Genomic DNA, 18856 nt, shown 5'->3' with positions numbered 1-18856 from the left:
TAACGCTCAATATTATTTACAGGTCACGACATCTTTCGGCGACGATTCGACGTTTGATTTTGAACGTGAGTTTTCACTATTTCTTTTTAAACGTTGGCATCACCGTGCAAATGCGCCATTATTGAACAAGCGCGTAAATAAAAGCGAGTACGTAATGTCCGGTGGCGACCATCTTTAGTTTGGTTTTGTGCGAGAGAAGAGAGAAGTTCGGTGTTGTTGATTGCAGCCGCAGTTTGGGAGGAAAAAGTTCCAATTCGAGTGCGCGTCTCTTCGTTCGTTTCTCCTTCTTTCTTTTTTTTTTATTTCTCTTCATCTGCGATCGCCGGAGCGCGCGTCCCGTCCTAAAAATAACGACGATCTCTCGACTGGGAATTGGTGGTGGAGAACGCGGGAGAGCGGAGACGCCGTTCTTTTTTTAAACCATGAGCGATAGAGAGGTTAGTTTTATATATATACACACATGCACACACAAACTCACATCCAACACTCGTAGATATATTTATACATATACACAGACACACACAAACATTTTGATATATATATATATATTTGTAAAACCAGTGCGAGGTTTATCTTTTTTTTCTGTTTTGTTTTGTTCCTTGCTCTCTGGATGCGCTCGGCTCGCTATTTATATTGAAACCCGTACACCACAACCACCACAAAAAATAAAAAAATGAAATAAATATCAAATATAATCAGGAGCGATTCCTTCGTTGTCGCGGCCGCAGCACGTTTTCAGTTGCTTTCCGACCGCACCACCCGCTTGGATCCGTAAGTTTTATCAATAGCAACGCATTTCGTTTTACTCTCTTTTTTTTTTCTGTGTGCGTATGTGTGTGTCTATTTCTCTCTGTACATGGGCCCCCTCTCAATAACAAGGGTGTCTTTTGTTTCCGGTAACGTGCCTCGTGTGTCAGTAGTGGGGTCATTCATCACCTCTCGATAAACAACCTCTTTCATCCACTTAACCACAAGAGGCATCTATCCAATCTGCTTGATCGTTGCTCTCATCTCAGCACATTCCAATTTGAATCTAATTGGAAGAAAATGCTTAATTTCTTATCAATTTGCAAATGACATTATTGCGAGGTTCACTCACATTTCATGAAATTCAATGCACTCGATCCAATTCTAATATCTTAAGCTTTGCTTTAATACTGAAAAAAAAATGCATGTTAAAAAATCTCAAATTTCACAAATATGCTCAAATACACTTCAAGTGAAGTAAGGTTAGGAAAATGTCCAAAATGTGGTTAATTTGGAAAACTTTTTTCGTTGCATTGCATCAAATATGCAAAGAAGATGTGTATTAAACATTTGACATCTCTCGTTTCAATGCTTATAAAACTGTAAATGAACAAAAACAATATCTTGTTTCAATTGATATGACTTGGTTTGCTCTTGAAATTGTGATTGATAAATGCAACAATTCCTTCACGGCTTTAGAGAAATCTGTTCATTTCGAAGTTATTACCATTATTACCTCTATAAACTTAACATAATGATTGCTTTGTTTTAGCTCTAACAAAACAATGAGTTGAATAAAACCAAGGCGTCGTTTAATTGCTAAACCAATTTCAAGGAGGTTTTCATTTATTTGCAATTTAGATTTGTACAAAATATCGAATGCCAGATTTCTAATGAATCCACAATTCTTTGGATTTGATTGGTTGAAGATGTCTCTTGTTGTGTTCTTTATCTTCTTTAAATACTCAAGATACAAATTGTTTGTGTGTATTTCAACTAACAAAACGTGTGCGTTTTTTTTTTGTTCTGAATACAGTCGAACTCGGATATAAAGAAGTCTTATTTTAGAAGGTTCGGTTTGTATTCCGTATAAATATCGATACGTACACTTGATGCATGCTGCCGTTGTTGTGCTCTCGCTATACAAGGATTCGTTATAACCGAGTCGGATTGTATCGGCATGTGTGTGTGTTTCGTTTGTGTTTTTCATCGTTATATATTGTTTTACTTACATTTGGGTTTACCAGATGTTCTGCAAACACACTGAGCATTTGTTAATTATATTTGTAAATATCTTATCTAATCAAAAAAAAGAAAAGAAAAGGTGCTTAATTAAAGTGACTACGATTGTAGAACATCTGGGTAATCTCGTCATGCATCCAATCATCTTCAAATAGCTTTGTAGAGAAGCCTGTTACATTTGTGGGGTTCTACCTAAGACTGTGGTGAGCCCCAAGAAAATACAGGCAGATCGTAAAGTGGAATTTTTCCGTGCTGGCATTGTTCTATAAGCAATACAATCGCATTCAGCCCCGTAGTTCCACGACATTCATTCATAAAATCACATCCATAACCCATTGTTATTGTTTTGCATGCAATTTTTATGCACAAATACGTTTCGACAGTTTTATTTTAATTGTTATTTCGTTTTCGCAGGATCACAGCCGTTCACCGACGGAACACAAGATAATAATTAAAAGGGACAGGATTTCGCCGCACGAGAGGAGCGTGGATTCCCTTAAGAATAACAGATTAAAGCGATACTCCAGGTAATGAAAACGCTGGACGAGAGAGAGAAAAGTGAAGAGAGGAATGAGAAAAGACCTGTAACATTTGTGGGGTTCATCGTTAACTAGATGGGCTTCAAGAAAACGCAGGAAGAGTATAATTGTGAAGTTTTTCCGTGCTGGCATCCGCAGCTTCAGTGCGATAGGTCGGCCCCGTAACTTCACGACACTTCTATAAAACATCCATCACAATTTCGTAGGGCATCATCAATTGATCTGTTCTTATCATTATCATTGATGCACGTGTTGTCATTGCAAACGTACTGTTTTTTTTTCCTAATTTAATGTGGCAAATGTGCACATTCTCATTGTGGTTTTCATATGCGTTTTTTTGTGTTTCTATCTTTATTTTTCTTCTTGTTATCACATTTAACGTTGTGGTTATCTTTTTTTTAGGAGTCGTAGTAGATCCAGGAAAATGTCGTACAGGGAGGACCGAGAAAGGGACCGCGAGAGGAGGAGAGATGATCGAGACAGGGACAGGGAAGGTCGCAGATACTATAGGTACAGGATTGTGTGTATAGTAGAAGAAATCACGTTAACTAAACATCTGGAAAGCACCAGCTTTTGATCGCACGTATGAAGTGAAGCTAGCTAGACGAGAGACTATGGATGAAGAGAAGAGAAGATCGGATTGTATCTGCAAGTAACAACATCAACAACATAAAACAAAATAATGTATCCTAGCAACGTCAAGAATTCAAGCTTTTGTAACCTAACAACGACAGCAACATAAGACCGTAATCCGTTGCATTTTATTAATTGATTTGCTTTTGTGTGTACGACAGGTCGAGGAGTCGATCGAGATCGCCGAGAAGGTACAAGTCCTCCAGATATTCCCGCAGTCGTTCGAGATCGTACGGGCGTAGGTCACATTCACACAGTCCGATGTCCAGCAGACGGAGGCACAACGGTACCAGAGATAATCCGAATCCTTCCCGATGCTTAGGAGTTTTCGGACTGAGCGAATACAGCACCGAGGAGGAACTGTACCACATCATGACCAAATACGGACCCGTTGAGAGAGTCCAAGTCGTTATTGACGCAAAGGTAAGTTTTGCGCGATCAATGCGATTAGAACGCAAATATAATTGGAATTCTCTTGTAGACTGGCCGTTCGAGGGGATTCTCGTTCGTGTATTTCGAGAGCGTAGAGGACGCGAAGGTGGCGAAAGAACAATGCACCGGGATGAAAATTAATGGTAAAAGTATAAGGGTGGACTATTCGATCACGCAGCGAGCACACACCCCGACACCCGGCATTTACATGGGAAAACCGACTTAGTAAGTAACTATCTCACCAAACAATTACTACTATTATCTCTCCTACGTCACCCCTCTAACCAACCATTTCCCAACTTTGTTCTGTATTTTGTTTTTTTATTTTTTCGTTCAAAAATCATAGACCCACCACCTCCCCCCCGTCAATTATTGTTGAGTGCATGTGAATAACTTTGATTGAAACGGATCATCCAACTAGTTAGTGAGGATGACTTTATCGGAGACCAGTAAACGCGTCCGACTAGCTGCTCGGGGTTGGTAGAGCAAAGTAAAAGGGATTTTTAGGATGGAAGTTGTCGAAAGCGCATAGACCTTCCATTAAAGGACTCGCTTTACACTTTAGCAATATTACGTAACGATCGACGTTGCTTGAATATTGTTAAACGAGACGTTTCCGGATGCGATTATTGCGTATATTACAGTTAACGATTGTGTAATTTGCAGTGCAGAGAAGTGGGACAGGCGAAGGGACAAATCTAGGGAGTGAGTGTTTGAAGTAAAAACAAACTTTTCTTTTACTCTTTATATATATTTTATAACTCTTACGTAACAGAAGTGTGTGTCCTCTCTTTCGCACGTTGCGTAATCGCATCGTCTACTAAAACAGTAACTGCATGAGCTTTCTCATCACGTCAAAGAAATTGCATCCTTTCAATTTTTATCGAGATGTTCTAAAAATGAAGGCACATTCAATATTCATCACATCCATTAATTTAATTGGAAATGATCGTTTATATACCACCTGTAACATTTGTGGGGCTCGTCGTTAACTAGGCGAGCTTCAAGAAAACGCAGGAAGATTAAAGTTGTGAAGTTTTCCGTGCTGGAATTGGCGAATGTTAGTGCTATTAATCCCGGCCCCGTAATTTCACTACAATTTCATCAAATCAAGTTTTTTTTTCTCTCTAAATTTAATAAAATCAAGTTTGCCTTCTATTGTTAGATCTTCGAGTAAAAATTGGACGAGAACTCTCTATGTCCTCCTTCTATATGTTGCACCATCGACTTCCCCAACCTCTCCCAATTCAGTACACTTGCATGACACTTTTAAGACCGCTTTACACGAATGTATTCATTGGCGGTTATTCCTCCTTCAAGCTTATTTCTTTGATGTTCGTCTTTTGTATATATGTATGTTTGCGTGTGTGTGGTGTGGTGTGTGTGTCTGTGCGCGGTGCAGGGCGACGTAGAATACTTTATAGTATTTTGTGATATTTTTAGTGGTAATTATGATGGTTATCGCAGCAAATACCACCGTCAGTCGCCTTCCCCGCATTATCGACGCAAGCGTTACGAGAGGTCTCGCTCCAGGTCATACTCACCACGTAAGTCGCCCAACTTTTACTGAACTACCCCCATCTAAGTTTATTGTTTTATACTATTACTGTCTTCTTGTTCATTATTATTTTTATTATTATTATTGCTACCATTATTTTTCTCTATGTGTATTAATAATATTATTTAATATTGTTTATTGTCAGATTTTGGGCACTGATGATGATTTGTTACATTGATTACATTATCTTTCCATATACAATAACCTTGCACTAGATTATATAATCGCGATTTCATAATTCCCTTAGAGAAGAGGTCTCAATACTTTGCGCGCGGTTTTCGAACACAATTTTTTTCGTTTGTAAATTCCAACTTCTCGCGCTTCCCAGCATATACACATACACCACACACGTTTTTTTTTTCTATATTTATTTAATTTAATTGTTTTTTTTTAAATTTAATATTTATTTCATTTGGCGTTATTTTCTGTTTATCTTCGTTCTGCAGGTCCTTATTAAGTCTCCCGGAATATCCACCTTCATAAATCGAGGATTAACTTTAAATTTCACAATAATCTATATATTTATGCATATATATATATAAAATTATTTTTTTTCTTTGAAAGTTTTCAAATTGTTAAATTATTGTTTTATTTTTTTTTTCGACGCGTTTCGAGATGTTTATTTCTTTTCGATTCGAGGTTTTTCATTTTGTTTTCGTTTTCGATGGCAGAAATTAAATAAATAAGGTTAGGTTTATATTTGTTTTCTTTGATATGTTTAGTGTACATAAGTTAAGTTTTTCTTTTTGGCGTAAACGCCGCCCATTGTTCGGCGGGTGGGCGTCGCTCCTTTACCCCGCCCATTATTATTATTTTTCGCCCCGCCCCCTCTTTCTCGATGTTTCTGTCGATCGAAAACGGAAGTTCTTCGCGCAACCAAACATTGTTTTTTCGTGCCATCACCGGAATTATATAGTATTATTATTGTATCACACTGAATACACTTTTGATTTTTCTATTACTATTAATATTTGTTGTTTTTTTTTCAATTCATTCTCTTCATTAATCGCCCTCTGCTGTTTCACGAGAGACCTTAACTGAATGATGTTACTAGTTTAGAGAAGTTATATAATATGATAATGATAATGTAAAGCAAAAAAAAATATATACGAATAATGTTTAATATCTCCCTCTATGATTTCTTTATTGCTCTATTATTATACATAAATATTTACGTTACTATGGTTATTAATCTAATGATAAGGTGATTATGTAATAAATGTGGCACTAATGCATTGTTTTCCTTTGTTTTTTGAAAAGGGTTAAGAAAACGAGGTGTTGGATGAAAATGTTTTGAACCAAAAAAAAAAAAATTTAACAAAAAAAAAATAAGTAATGAAAGAGAAAAGAAAGTTGACGGTTTTTTTTTTCGTTTGAAAAAAAAAATGAAACAACCTCTCCGATGATGATCGCAAGAGATTTGCAAGTCGGGAAAGATCGGCCGTTTTGTGCGTTCTGTCAGAAGAGAGAGTCCTCAGGTCACGACGAGGTAAATAAAAAATGAAACACCGGAAAAAAATAAATAAATCAAGGTGTTGTTGTTGTTGTTGTGTGCTTTCTGCAACAAATGAAAAAGGAAAACAAAAAAGAAACAGTTGACTATGTGCTCTCAAGATCTCTCAAGCCTCCTCCGATCTCTCTGTCTCTCTCTCACTCACTCTCCTCAAGTGTCAGAAGCGTGTGTGCCCTCCTCAGTTTTCTGTTTTTTATAGGTTTCACGCAAGAAACGCTCTGTAGTTCTCAGTACGAATACAAAATGCAAATGTGAGAGGAGATGTTGATGATGATGATGATGAAGAAAACGAGTGAAAAAAAAAACACACATAAACACACACAAAAGGGTAAACTGCAAAAAAAGAAGTTCGTCGTCGTCGTCGTCCACCGTTTCTGTTCATCTTCGTGCGAAAAGAAAAGAAAAAAATAATAAATAATCACGAAGCACGCGGCTTTTACATCTACGTGTATATATGGATGGAGAAAAGGGCGGTAACATCCAAGACCCCGCCCATAAATCAACCAAACAATCATCTCCTTGGTAACCGAAGCGAACTTGATCAACCAAAAACAGAAACAATATGCAGTACTCTTTCTCTCATCCTTAAGAACAAACAAACAAACAAACAAAAAAAGTAATAATCAAGAGACAAACCGCACGATACGATAGGTAAGCCGAAGAAACCGCTGTGAACGTACCAAATGGCCGTCTGAATTAAAATTGTGTTTTTTTTTTCTCTTTTCTTTTTTTACGTTACATTCCTCACCTCTCTTCTGCTTCCGCCCCCCCGTCATAAGAAAAAACAAACTCAGTGTGAGAGAAGAGCGTGCCAATAAAAAAAAACAAATTACCAAAAAAAAAGCAAGTTTCTCAAGTCAAGCAAGCAAGAAAAAAGAAAACATCCATCAACGCCGCCCACGTGCCCTTTCGCAAATATAAGCTCTGAAGAAAATAGTGTTAAGATATAATTATAACAAAAAAAGATAACAAAAGAAAGTCGTAACTGTGAACGGCGGACAAAAAATAAAATAAATGAATAATGTACGAAGCAACTTTTGAAACAAGAGAACAAAATAGAAATGTTGTTAGGTATGGGCATGCTCTGTATCGCTTTTCATTATTTTTATTCTCTTTAACAACAACAAAAACAACAAAAGATAATAATATTTTGTACGTTGTGTTTGTGTGTGCCATCGTCTTCGATATGCGCTTGTTAATTTATTTTTCTTTTTTACTCTTTATAATTTCTCAATCAATTTCTGTTAATTTCTGCTCTTTAATTTAAACACGATGGACACGGATAGGTTTGTTTTTTTTTTAATTATTTTTTTTTGTTAATTTCTCTCTTTAACATTTATATATTACTTTAAAATTTGTTTTTCATTTAAAATTTTCTATTGCTCCTAGTTCAAGTTTCAATTAGTTTTGGAATTATTATTATTATTATTGTAATAAATGATGTTTGACTTTCGACTGAAATTTATTGGTTTTCTTTTCTGACCAATTTTTTGCTCATCTCCTTTTCCTTTCTACCATCTTTTGTTTCAATTCAAAAAACAAGTGTATAAAAATATTTAAAATGTAGAATTGCAATTAAAAACGTTGGCATTGGACAAACAATTGCGTGTTATGTAAGTGGAAAACACAAACACGTTGTTATGGGAAACATAGTAACAAAGGTTTGCTGGTGACGCGTACGCACGATAATGGTAAGCATTTCTTTGCAAAGTGTAATCGCTTTTATTAACTCGATTTGTATTCAGATTGTAACCAAGATCGAAACCAATCTTCTTGAGGAGAGTTTGTTGCAACTTGAAGAGAGATTTACGTGACTTTGAGGAATTCACCACGTTTCGGAGGTGAGCTTTTGTTTCTTGGCAAGCTGTGATGTAAAGTGTTAATTCTTTAGTTCGAGCAACATGTTTGGATTAATGAGACTTTTGGAAATGTTGTTGCTGCGTTTTGGTAATTATTTTATTTTTTTTGTATGTGTTGATTTAATTTTGATAGACGTCTTTCGGTTATCAGATGTCAACGCAGTTTTCGGGACGTCATCATGTGAAGAACAAAATTTCCGTTAGCAAAGTATCATGCTGAGCGCCGCCCGCAAACTCCTCTCGAACATAAAGCCGAACATCACGAAACTCTTCGCCAACAACGATCCGGAGCCGAAGGCCTGCGTGGATGTGAAGATCAAGGTGCCGTGGGGCAACGTGTGCGGGAAATGGTGGGGTCCTCAAGATCGCAGACCCATCCTCGTCATTCACGCCATCAAGGTGAATTGTTTATTCAAATTGTTAAATGTATTTTTTAAGTTATCGGGAATTTCAGGAGAACTGCGGTAGCTTTGACCGTCTCATCCCGATGCTCAGCAACAAGATCGGCTTCCTGACCATAGATCTGCCGGGACACGGTAAATCCAGTCATCTGCCGTCAGGGATGCTGTACACGGATCAGATGATGCTGCTCACCATCCACCTGATCAAGAACTTCTTCGAGTGGGATCGTGTCTCGTTGATGGGACATTCGAGCGGCGCCGCGATCGTGTTCATCTACGCGGTGATCTGTCCACGGAACTGCGACATGGCCATCTTCCTGGACGCTCTCTATCCACCGTTTCCGCCCAAGCACAACAAGATGGACACGATCTACAAAGACATGGAGCGAGCTCTTGTGATCCAGAGGGATTTGGTGAAAGGTCCGCCGACGACAACTTTGGGTACGCTCGAGAGAACGATGTACGTGCAGTCGGGGAAATCGATCGACCTGCAGAACGTCTGCTACCTGCTCGATCAGGGTGTCGTCCCATCGAAGCACGATCCCGGCACCTACCATTTCAGCAGGGACACGCGCTGCAATCTCTTTTCGTTCAGACTGGTGGACAGAGAGGATTGTCTTTTCGCCTGCAGACATGTCGGTTTTCCCATCCTGATCACGAAGACTGACGACAGTCCTTATTTCGAGAACGAAGAGGAGTTCACGAAATTCTACAAGGTTCTGCTGTACGCGAGTCGCAATTGCGAGGTGCACGACATCCTCGGATCGCATCACGTCCATCTGAACGAACCGGAGAAGATCGCCAAAGTCGTCAACAAGTTTCTCGACAAATTCGACGTGAACACGAAACTATCAGCAAAGATCGATGTAAAGAGTAAACTGTAACTCAAGGTAAATTCCTTCCATCAACTGCAACAACTGCATTATTAAATTTACACTAAACTTTCAGATGATTTTCATATATTGTCCGGAAAATATGTTCTGCGGAATCTACACGCAAATTAATTGATGTAAAGCAACAGGTAAATTGACATTAACTATAAAGGTAAACTGTAATCTATTTCCAAAAATATATTAAGCTTAATTATTACCTTAAATTATTTACTAAACTTTATACATATTTGCCCCCCATGTTTACCTTTTTACTATTATTTCATTTTTCAACAATCAAAAACTAGGAGTAAAATGCGTTTATAATAATAATTGCTAATAAATTTTTAAATTTTCCAAATTCATAATAGATGGCGATAAATTGTAGTTCGTAACATGTCGCTAGATGGCATATTTAAATTGTTAGGCAACCATATTTTACCATATCACAGTTTACATAATTATACAATTACATTTCTTTGAAGAATATCCACTCCTCGTTTCCTATTGATATATTTTGGATTTGTTGTGTAGCAATTAAAATAAATCATTTTAATTGTGTAAAGACAGTGGATGAATTAATGGTAATAACAGTAGTAATAGAGCAACGAGATTCGCTCCTAAATTTCTGTTTTGGCGGTTCACGTTTCCTTTAGCGATGGATATTAATAGCCCCCCCACGATTTTTGTATTGCAGGCGACGCGGGAGATGCACAGAGATGGGGGCCGACGCAAAGATGGACGCACACGTGAACCAATCACGAGACGAGCCTCGTTTTGCGTCGCTGCAACTCGTTTAACGTCCGACCCACGGATTGGCCGCGATTCGAACGTCACGTGAAGCGGTGAAGGCGTCGCGCCGCACCAACCTCTAGCGCCGCGCCATCCTCTCCACTTACACACCACACCACACTGACGTTTAGTGAATGGCCGGGGCCGCATCGAAGGGGTTGTCAAAATAACGAGAGTTAGAGAGAGTGAGAGTCGTAAAGTTCGAATGATTCTTACAACCGGATTTGAACTGCCAAAAAAAAAATCACTCTACTGACATTCTCTAGTAAAATTTACCGGTTGTGTGTCGTTGTTGCAGTTGTTGAACGTCTTCTTCGAGTGGGACATGTGCTTCGACAACACCAGGTGTTATTACTATGCGAGTTGCTGAGACTGAGTCTTCTCCGTGGACGCGATTTGGGAGGCACTTTGACCCCGGGACTCATTTGACATTCTTATAGGAACGCAGAACGACAGAAACGACAGGTAACCGGATTAATCACACTTCTATTATTATTATTATTACGTAAAGCAAAACAAAGAATGGGAGAGAGCAGCAATGCAGACAGGGTGAGGTTAGGTAACTGTGTGTACGTGTGGGGGTTGATGGTAGCAACCCCAATGAACTGCTCCAAAAAAAAAATAAAAAGACAGGTTAGGTAGATAGAAGTTATTCAATTTCCACTTTACAGGTTAATTGTTATCAAACCATTGCAAGTAGAGAAAACAAAAACCAATCAAGCAACCAACGCTTTCTCTTTTATTTTCTTTTCTATTCATTCAATGCAATTGTTTTTTTTTTATTTTAATTAACCTTTCAACACTCTTAATACATTTCATTTGAATTCAGCAATTGTTGCTATCATCTAAACCTCACTTACATAAGTATTATCAATCCGAGCATGGGAGATTTCCAATACAATCTATTTTTATCTATGTTTGCAAAAAAAAAAAAACTACTGCTCTCAAACGCATAAGAAATCCCGATTTGACGTTTGTTTGTTTAAATTAAATTTGCCTTGTTTATACTTCAATTACGTAAGTCCTTTTTTTTTGTTTGCCTTATCTCGACAGTTTTTCATATCCTATTATTATTATTGTTTTAGACATATTTGTTTCTTACAATGCGAGGAATCTAATTAGAATCGTTGAAAAATGCGGTTAAGTTGTAAATTTGCGATTAGGTCATTGCTATTTTTCGATTGTTTTTCTTTGTAATTATCAAGTTTTCGAAGGCACAAAAAAACGATTAGTTTAGAGCAAGTGTGTATTCTAAAAATATGATTAATCTGGGTCATAAAATCCATTTGGATTCATCAAGCATTGAAAATATTGTTAAAATATTATTTTAGTAATGTACGCAATTTTCTTGTTTTTTTTTTTTGAGGGGGAAGAGAAAGTAATTGTTTTTAGGGTGATGGATGTAATGAAATATGAAACTGTCTTCTGCAAAGATATCGTGTGTGGTGTATAATGTCACATGACCTATCCTTGATCAACGCTCGCTTCGATCTGATGAATAACTGAACAAATTCAATACCGCTTTGATCCATACAATAAGGACGATATTCAAATGTTTAATTTGTTATTCGAGTTAAATTGATATTGAGATGTTGATTATTGTATTTAATAGATATTATTCAATTTGTAAACCCAAAAATTTGTTATTTCGATATCAATTATTGATAAAATATTAAGTTTAGTAATAACTGTTAATTGTGTTAATTGTGTTTTGCAGGATGGTTATTCGATCTGTGCCGAAGCGGAACGTTCGAATACTTCTGCTGGGCGACAGGGGAGTGGGCAAAACCTCGCTGATCCTGTCGCTGGTGAGCGAGGAGTTCCCTGAGAATGTGCCCACCAGAGCAGAAGAGATCACCATACCAGCAGACGTTACACCTGAACAGGTGCCGACAAACATCGTTGATTACTCCGCAGCCGATCAGACCGACGACGAGTTGAATGATCAAATCAAAAGGGCGAGCGTCATATGCGTGGTGTACGCCGTCGACGACGAAGACTCGATCGACAGGATATCCACGTACTGGTTGCCGCACATCCGCGAGGTCTGCGGCGATTTCCAGGTGCCCGTCGTCCTCGTCGGCAACAAGATCGACCTGGTGGAGTACTCCACGATAGAGGTAACAGTTTTATTGGTGAATAGACACCAGAGTATATTTATGCTTTTCTTTTCGTAGGGCGTGTACACGATAATGGATCAATACTCCGAGGTGGAGACGTGCATCGAATGCTCCGCGCGAACCCTCAAGAACATCTCGGAGATGTTCTACTACGCACAGAAGGCGGTCCTCCATCCGACGGGGCCCATCTACTCCGTGGAGAGCTCCGACGTAAGGCTTTTTCTTTGCGAATCGCTTTAAACCATCTTCTTCTGACTGATCATTAGCGATTTCAGCTGACGGACGCGTGCAGGAAGGCGCTCGTTCGCATCTTCAAAATCTGTGATATCGACTGCGACGGTCTGCTCAACGACATCGAGCTGAACAACTTCCAGAGCCGCTGCTTCAATACGCCCCTGCAACCGCAAGTCCTCGACGACGTCAAAGGCGTGCTGCGGAAGAACCTCGAGGATGGCGTCACGCACAACTGCGTCAATCTGAAGGGGTTCCTCTACCTGCACAGCCTCTTCATCCAGAGGGGACGTAACGAGACCACCTGGACCGTACTCAGAAAGTTCGGTTACAATGACAACCTCAACATGTCCAAGGACTACCTTTTCCCCACGTACGCATCTCACTTGAACAAGAAGTTAACAGCAAGTGATTAATTTGTTTTTATGTGCAGAATCAAGATCATCGGTGGATGTTCGACGGAGCTGTCTCACAGGGGACAGCAGTTTTTGACGCACATTTTCGAGAGACACGACAAGGATAGGGATCAGGCTCTGTCGCCCACCGAATTCGAGGAGCTCTTCTCCACGTGCCCAACTCCACCTTGGGGACCTGACGTTAGCGATATGGTGCCGACCAACGATAAAGGTTGGATCACCTACCAGGGCTACATGTGCCAATGGGCTTTGATGACGCTCACAGATCTACCAAGAACTTTCGAGTACCTCGCCTACCTTGGCTACAATATCTACGAGAACGACTCGCAAGTCACAGCCGTACAAAGTGCGTATTACAACAAATCGCATTTCCTTTACAACGATCATGGTAATAATGACGGTACTTTCACATTTGCAGTCACGAGAGAAAAGAAATTAGACTTGATCAAGAAGCAGTCCAGCAGGAACGTGTACCAGTGCCACGTGATCGGTCCCAACAGCGCCGGCAAATCCAGCTTCTGCAAAAGTTTCATACGACCACTGACCGAGGTTTGTTTGTTTTTTTGTTTTACACAAAATGCGTTTTGACAAAAATATGTTAATTTTGCTGTTGGTTTGGTTGCAGAAAAACGTGAAACCGGACATCGCCGGCAGCCCTCATTGCACGGTGAACATGGTCCAGGTGTACGGTCAGGAGAAGATCATGGTGCTGAGGGATATCAACGTGCGAAACGTGTCCGATCCTCTGCTACCGCACGAGGTCCACTGCGACGTGGCATGCTTGATGTACGACAGGAACGATCCCAAATCTTTCGAGTACATCGCCAGGATATTCATCGTAATGAATTGACAACATTCGCACAACAACAACGTATTCAATTTCGATATTTTTCTGTGCAGAAATATTTTGCTGATAGCAAGATTCCCGTTCTGGTTGTGGCGTCGAAGAGCGACCTGGACGATGTCAGACAGGACTACCTGCTGCAGCCGGCCTTCTTCTGTCAGAAGTACAAGATCCTGCCGCCGCAGCAGTTCAGCGTTCGCGGACACACGAGGAAAGATGTCTTCGCGAAGTTGGCCACGATGGCCGCGTTTCCGTAAGTCCGCAAAACTTACTTAATAATTTCATATAAACCGCGAGTCAATTTTACTGCAAAAATATTAGAAGAAAGCGTAAATCTCTCCTCCCAATTCATGATTTGTTTGGATGTGTTTGGTATGCGAGCGTTTTGCAGGTCGGGGCTTTGATCATCTTCAAGTTCGTGGATTTGTTTTTGTGGGGTTATCTAAAGAATGTAGTACTCTTGACGTTCTTCGCTACATGTTTTAGCCAACCCTACAAAAAGGAGTCTGAGTGGGCCACGAACCAACGCGGGATTTCATTTGTTGTTGTTTTTACTTTAGATTTCTTCGTAGATTTAGAGCAGTTTCCCCTTATTATTAATTGAGTAACTTTTAGTGGATTGAAATTCTATAAAACCATGTCTCTTTCTTTAAGCTTATTTCGACTAGAAACCAAATTTAGTTATTTTGTAACGTAATAATTTGATTACATTTGTGTTGTCTATTTATATTGTAAATGAATTGGGAGCGATACAGACGAAACTATTTACATATCATAACATTATCTGCAAATTAGCGGAGAAATAATCGGTTTATACAAAGTTATTAATTTGTTGTATTCTCTTTTCATCCCACGCTCAGACGGTTTCAAGCCGCCTGGATCTTGTTCTATAAGCACAGGTTTGTCTTAGAAAGTTCGCATTAAGTCCGAGAGCCAGAAAAAAAAACGAAATATCACGAGAAAATGATTGTAGAGACGACAATCATCAGATGCATACTTTATACTTTTGTTTGTTTGTTTCTTTTACAACTCTACAACACGTTGCATATTTAAAATATCAAAATGTACAAAGAATATTGGCACTACTCTGTGTGATATACCTGTTTTATGTTCTTTTTGCAGTCCTTTGCGGCGTATGGTAAACATGTTGTTGTTAAGACCGCAACCATCAGAATGGTTCAGTCACTTTTACAGGTTGCTATTAAATCAGATTTATTATTATTATACCTTCTATATACTTAATACTAAATATTACATTAACAGCAACAGAAAAAAGAAGAAATAATTGAATGTTTTTCATCTTTTCTACAATTACTAATTTCCTTTCTTTAATTTTTTTTCTAACTACCAAGTATATACAAATAACATTTAAAAATAATTACATTAGGGTTTGATTAACTTCGATTGGCGACCAGACAAAAAAAATGAAACGAAAATTAAAAAAAAAAATATTTGTGTAAATTAGTTTTGATGCATGATTTGATGTGTTTCGTATTAAGGTAACAGCTTGTTATTTTATCGTTGTTGTTGTAAGTATTAGTTATTTCTTTTATGTTGAAAGTGTTTGGAATAATTAATTTAATGAAAATTGTAAAAATAAATGAAATTGTTCCATGCATTTGCGATATCTAAACAGTGTCGTAGCACGCTTTACGCACTCTATCATTTTCAATTTTCTTTGGAAAAACAATTGATTAATCCGTGGCATGTTTTTGTTTTGTTTCTGTGTATGCTGATGTAACTGTTTACGTTTTAATAATAGTTCTTCCTGGTGAATCGCTAATCAACGCTTATTTTTCTGTTTAGAAACCTGCGGGACTTTGGACTTCTCCCCACGGATTCGGCGATGTGGTGGAAGGCGGGACTCGGATTGGCCGCGGCCACGGCCTTCGGTCTCATCGCGATGAAGGTGTTGAACGCCACGGACAAAGTCAGATAAGAGAGCGAAATTACGAACAGCAATTTCCAAAGAGTACTGCTGACTTAAAAAAACAAAAAGAGTAACAAAACAACAACACATATACCCACACTAGTTACGAGAATACTTGAGCGTCGCGGGGGCGTGGCTAGCTCCGCCCATCGCCACTCCCACGACGCATGTAGATAGATTTTGTTTATTACCCCAACCCCGCCCCTTTTTTGTTTTCATTCATTCTGATTGGTTTTCTTCACTTGCGGTTTTGACACCACTCTCACCCCCCCAAACCCCTTCAATTTCGAAGCGTAATCGTCTCTTACGTATTTTTGTTTTTTGTTTTGTGGAGAATAATAAAAGCTGTGGTTCATTGTACTTCCGTCGTTGGGCGACCACAGTTTGTTTGTTATTACCGTTTATTTGATTCATTTTAAAATCTGTTTGTTCACACTTTTTTTTTTTAAATTAAATTAAATTCGTTTTATTAGTTTTTACATACGTTGATGATGATGATCTGGCATTTACTGGATTTATTTTATTTTTTTGTCTATATACATTTCTCTAGTCTATAAAACTTTTTTGTTTTGATTTATTTTGTATTTCGTACTGTTCTTTCAATTCAAAAGTTTCCTGCGTTCGACTGCCAAACACAAAAAAAAATATATATGCAATTTGTTATACGTACTTTTCGTTAATCTTTTTTTCTTTCTTTGAAGTAAAATAAGAACTGTTGCTAGGAAACAAACAAAAGATTGCCGATTAGTAGGAGGAGACTGGGCGTTTGAAAATTGTTTCTGGATGTGTACGATTATTAAAAAAAAAACAAAAGAAAAGAAAAACAAATAATAATAATAGTTTAGCATTTATTACAAATATAAAATATCCATATATAAAAGAAACAAAACAAAGGAAAAAATAAATTCTATATTGCATTATATATATATATTATCACTATTATTTTGTATAGATTTATCGTTTTTAATAATCCTTTTAACGAAAAAACAGAAAAATCAACTATATAGGAAGCTAAAAATAAATGAGATAATTAGTTTTAGGAGGAAGGACGAAAATGTTGTTATATATTTTTTCATAGACGAAAATAATTAAAATAAAATAAAAAAAGGAGGAAGAAGCGAAAATGATTGTATTTGTATTTAATGTAGACGCGAGGAGACGAAGATAGAGATATCATAATTATAATAATAATAATATAAGGAAAACAAAAGAAAACTTTTATTTATTTGTTTATTTTATTTGGAGTGAATATAACAGTTGATTTTGCAACAACTAATAATATAACCATGGTAACACTAACAAATTTTACTTTTGCTTATTTCTCCAATAAAAACGGGGAAATTGTTTTAAGTCTGTTGATCGTTCTTTTGTTTAATTCCATTCCTGTTTTTTTGTTTTGTTTTTAAATTATTATCAGTCTGACAGTTGTTCAATTGTATTTTCTTGATGATGAGCACATTTGGTTGCATACACTACAACTTTAAATTGTCAATACATCAACAAGTAATAGTAATACAGATTTTTCTCAATCTAATTTTTGTATACAGTATTTTTTTTTTTAAAGTAATCTGCAATTTGTTTGTATGTGTACATTTGGTTGCATACGATATCGAGTAGTTATTGGATTTTCCTAATTTAAAATCGATTTTTTTTTTGTAATTCCAAAATTGAATCTAATTAAATTTTTACATATTGAGTGTAAAACATCTTACACATTTAATTAATTGTTTTAACCACTTTCGCCTAATTGTTTACTGTCATTTTCGATGTTCTCTTTTTCAAAAGTCTAAAACTTCATTAGATATAATGAGCGTTATCTGCGTTGAGTAATTGAAACAAGTCTCGTGTTGTTTGCGGTGTAGATGTTATGAATGAACGATTTGATAAGATTGTAACAAGACATTAGGAAGTTCTTTGTCCACAAAAGTTGAGTTTCCATGAAAAGAGGAGGGTGTGAATGTCTGGAAAATAATCTATTGATCCATGAAAACGAAAGGAGAAAGAGAGAAATCCCGACGGACGAAAATTACATTCATCATCCATGTCCAATTTCTTTCAACCACTTCTGCCAACAACCCCTTATCAATTTAGCTGTCTTCGATCTAAAAATAGCCTCAATCCTGTTGCGTCTCCTCTTTGATGTTGCCCAGAAGAAGTTTCTTCGTTGAATTGGTGCACTTATCCTCGCCGTCGCCCTGAAATACCCTTAACTTAACACAATTTAAAGCAGTTTTTCTCGTTACAGACCACCGGATCGTGCTCATCAAAGTCCGAGCTGTCCTCATCATCGGAATTGTTTGCGGCCCTCTGCAGAAACAGCTTCACCTTGCGCATTCCCTTCAGACTGGACAAACTCGACGTCCTCGTCGGTTTATTGGAGAAGCAAGTGAAGATGTCTTCGGGAACCGGAGGTAAATTGACGACGGTGTTCAGATCGATGAGGGAATCGCGCGACCAATTCTCCGGGTACTTTTCGTCCACGTCCGACTTGACGCTTCGCACGCTGACGCTCGATTGGACGCACGGAGCGGCCTCGGAGAGTTTCTGCTTCGCCTCCAAACAACCAATCCTATCAGACAAATTCTTTTGACCTCCACTTGCACCAGATTCGACGCTGCAATCGGCATTCTCCTCCGGTTCGGGTAACTCTCTGTCGATGACGGCCAACAGTCGATCGCATTCCAATTTCAAATCGCCGAATCTCTGCTCCAGGTCCGGATTCGCGTCCAC

The 18856-nt window shown here is 38.1% G+C and overlaps 5 protein-coding genes across 25 annotated transcripts in view; 4 read left to right on the top strand and 1 right to left on the bottom strand.

The window, feature by feature from the left end:
* The window catches only part of LOC108566195 (DNA-directed RNA polymerase II subunit RPB3), a 1775-nt gene extending 1676 nt beyond the window's left edge, over nt 1-99 (top strand). The window contains exon 5 of the mRNA XM_017925964.1: nt 23-99. Coding sequence (XP_017781453.1) covers nt 23-57 — 35 coding nt within the window. The 3' untranslated portion in view covers nt 58-99. The remainder of the gene's footprint in view (nt 1-22) is intronic.
* A 256-nt stretch (nt 100-355) lies between these two features.
* LOC108566194 (transformer-2 protein homolog alpha-like) lies at nt 356-7315 on the top strand. 11 transcript variants are annotated; one of them, XM_017925952.1, is made up of 9 exons: nt 358-437; nt 700-771; nt 2404-2516; nt 2931-3038; nt 3323-3584; nt 3643-3818; nt 4260-4298; nt 5061-5140; nt 6864-7315. In XM_017925952.1, the coding sequence occupies exons 1-9, from the start codon at nt 423-425 to the stop codon at nt 6917-6919; spliced, it is 921 nt and encodes a 306-aa protein (XP_017781441.1). In that variant the 5' UTR covers nt 358-422; the 3' UTR covers nt 6920-7315. The 11 variants fall into 11 exon arrangements, with proteins under 11 accessions (XP_017781446.1, XP_017781441.1, XP_017781439.1 ...); XM_017925950.1 differs by having other exon boundaries at nt 5037-5140; XM_017925953.1 differs by lacking the exon at nt 6864-7315 and adding an exon at nt 6412-6652 and having other exon boundaries at nt 5037-5140.
* Nucleotides 7316-8245: 930 nt separating this feature from the next.
* LOC108566199 (probable serine hydrolase) lies at nt 8246-10553 on the top strand. 6 transcript variants are annotated; one of them, XM_017925977.1, is made up of 6 exons: nt 8246-8505; nt 8556-8611; nt 8675-8922; nt 8978-9804; nt 9873-9945; nt 10491-10553. In XM_017925977.1, exons 3-5 carry the CDS (start codon nt 8737-8739, stop codon nt 9874-9876), a joined length of 1017 nt encoding a protein of 338 aa, XP_017781466.1. In that variant the 5' UTR covers nt 8246-8505; nt 8556-8611; nt 8675-8736; the 3' UTR covers nt 9877-9945; nt 10491-10553. The 6 variants fall into 6 exon arrangements, with proteins under 6 accessions (XP_017781466.1, XP_017781464.1, XP_017781468.1 ...); XM_017925975.1 differs by having other exon boundaries at nt 8978-9814; XM_017925979.1 differs by lacking the exon at nt 8556-8611 and having other exon boundaries at nt 8978-9814.
* A 144-nt stretch (nt 10554-10697) lies between these two features.
* Nucleotides 10698-16194, top strand: LOC108566197 (mitochondrial Rho GTPase). 6 transcript variants are annotated; one of them, XM_017925969.1, is made up of 12 exons: nt 10698-10770; nt 10884-11050; nt 12303-12705; nt 12763-12915; nt 12972-13309; nt 13370-13698; nt 13771-13901; nt 13978-14190; nt 14253-14449; nt 15057-15095; nt 15319-15390; nt 16003-16194. In XM_017925969.1, the coding sequence occupies exons 3-12, from the start codon at nt 12304-12306 to the stop codon at nt 16133-16135; spliced, it is 2007 nt and encodes a 668-aa protein (XP_017781458.1). In that variant the 5' UTR covers nt 10698-10770; nt 10884-11050; nt 12303; the 3' UTR covers nt 16136-16194. The 6 variants fall into 6 exon arrangements, with proteins under 6 accessions (XP_017781458.1, XP_017781460.1, XP_017781461.1 ...); XM_017925971.1 differs by lacking the exon at nt 10698-10770 and having other exon boundaries at nt 10776-11050; nt 12981-13309; XM_017925970.1 differs by lacking the exons at nt 10698-10770; nt 10884-11050 and adding an exon at nt 11581-11602.
* Nucleotides 16195-18019: 1825 nt separating this feature from the next.
* On the bottom strand, nt 18020-18776 carry LOC108566189 (the record flags this gene model as incomplete). Its single annotated transcript, XM_017925946.1, has 2 exons — nt 18020-18321; nt 18374-18776. Coding segments are annotated over 2 exons (484 nt in total), but the record flags the coding sequence as incomplete, so codon positions are not given.
* Nucleotides 18777-18856: the final 80 nt, after the last annotated feature.

The sequence above is a fragment of the Nicrophorus vespilloides genome, unplaced genomic scaffold, assembly GCF_001412225.1.
Source record: "Nicrophorus vespilloides isolate i.1.1-1 unplaced genomic scaffold, Nicve_v1.0, whole genome shotgun sequence".
Taxonomy (NCBI): Eukaryota; Metazoa; Arthropoda; class Insecta; order Coleoptera; family Silphidae; genus Nicrophorus; species Nicrophorus vespilloides.
The sequence above is the reverse complement of the archived record's forward strand: the minus strand, read 5'-3'. Positions and strand labels throughout refer to the sequence as shown.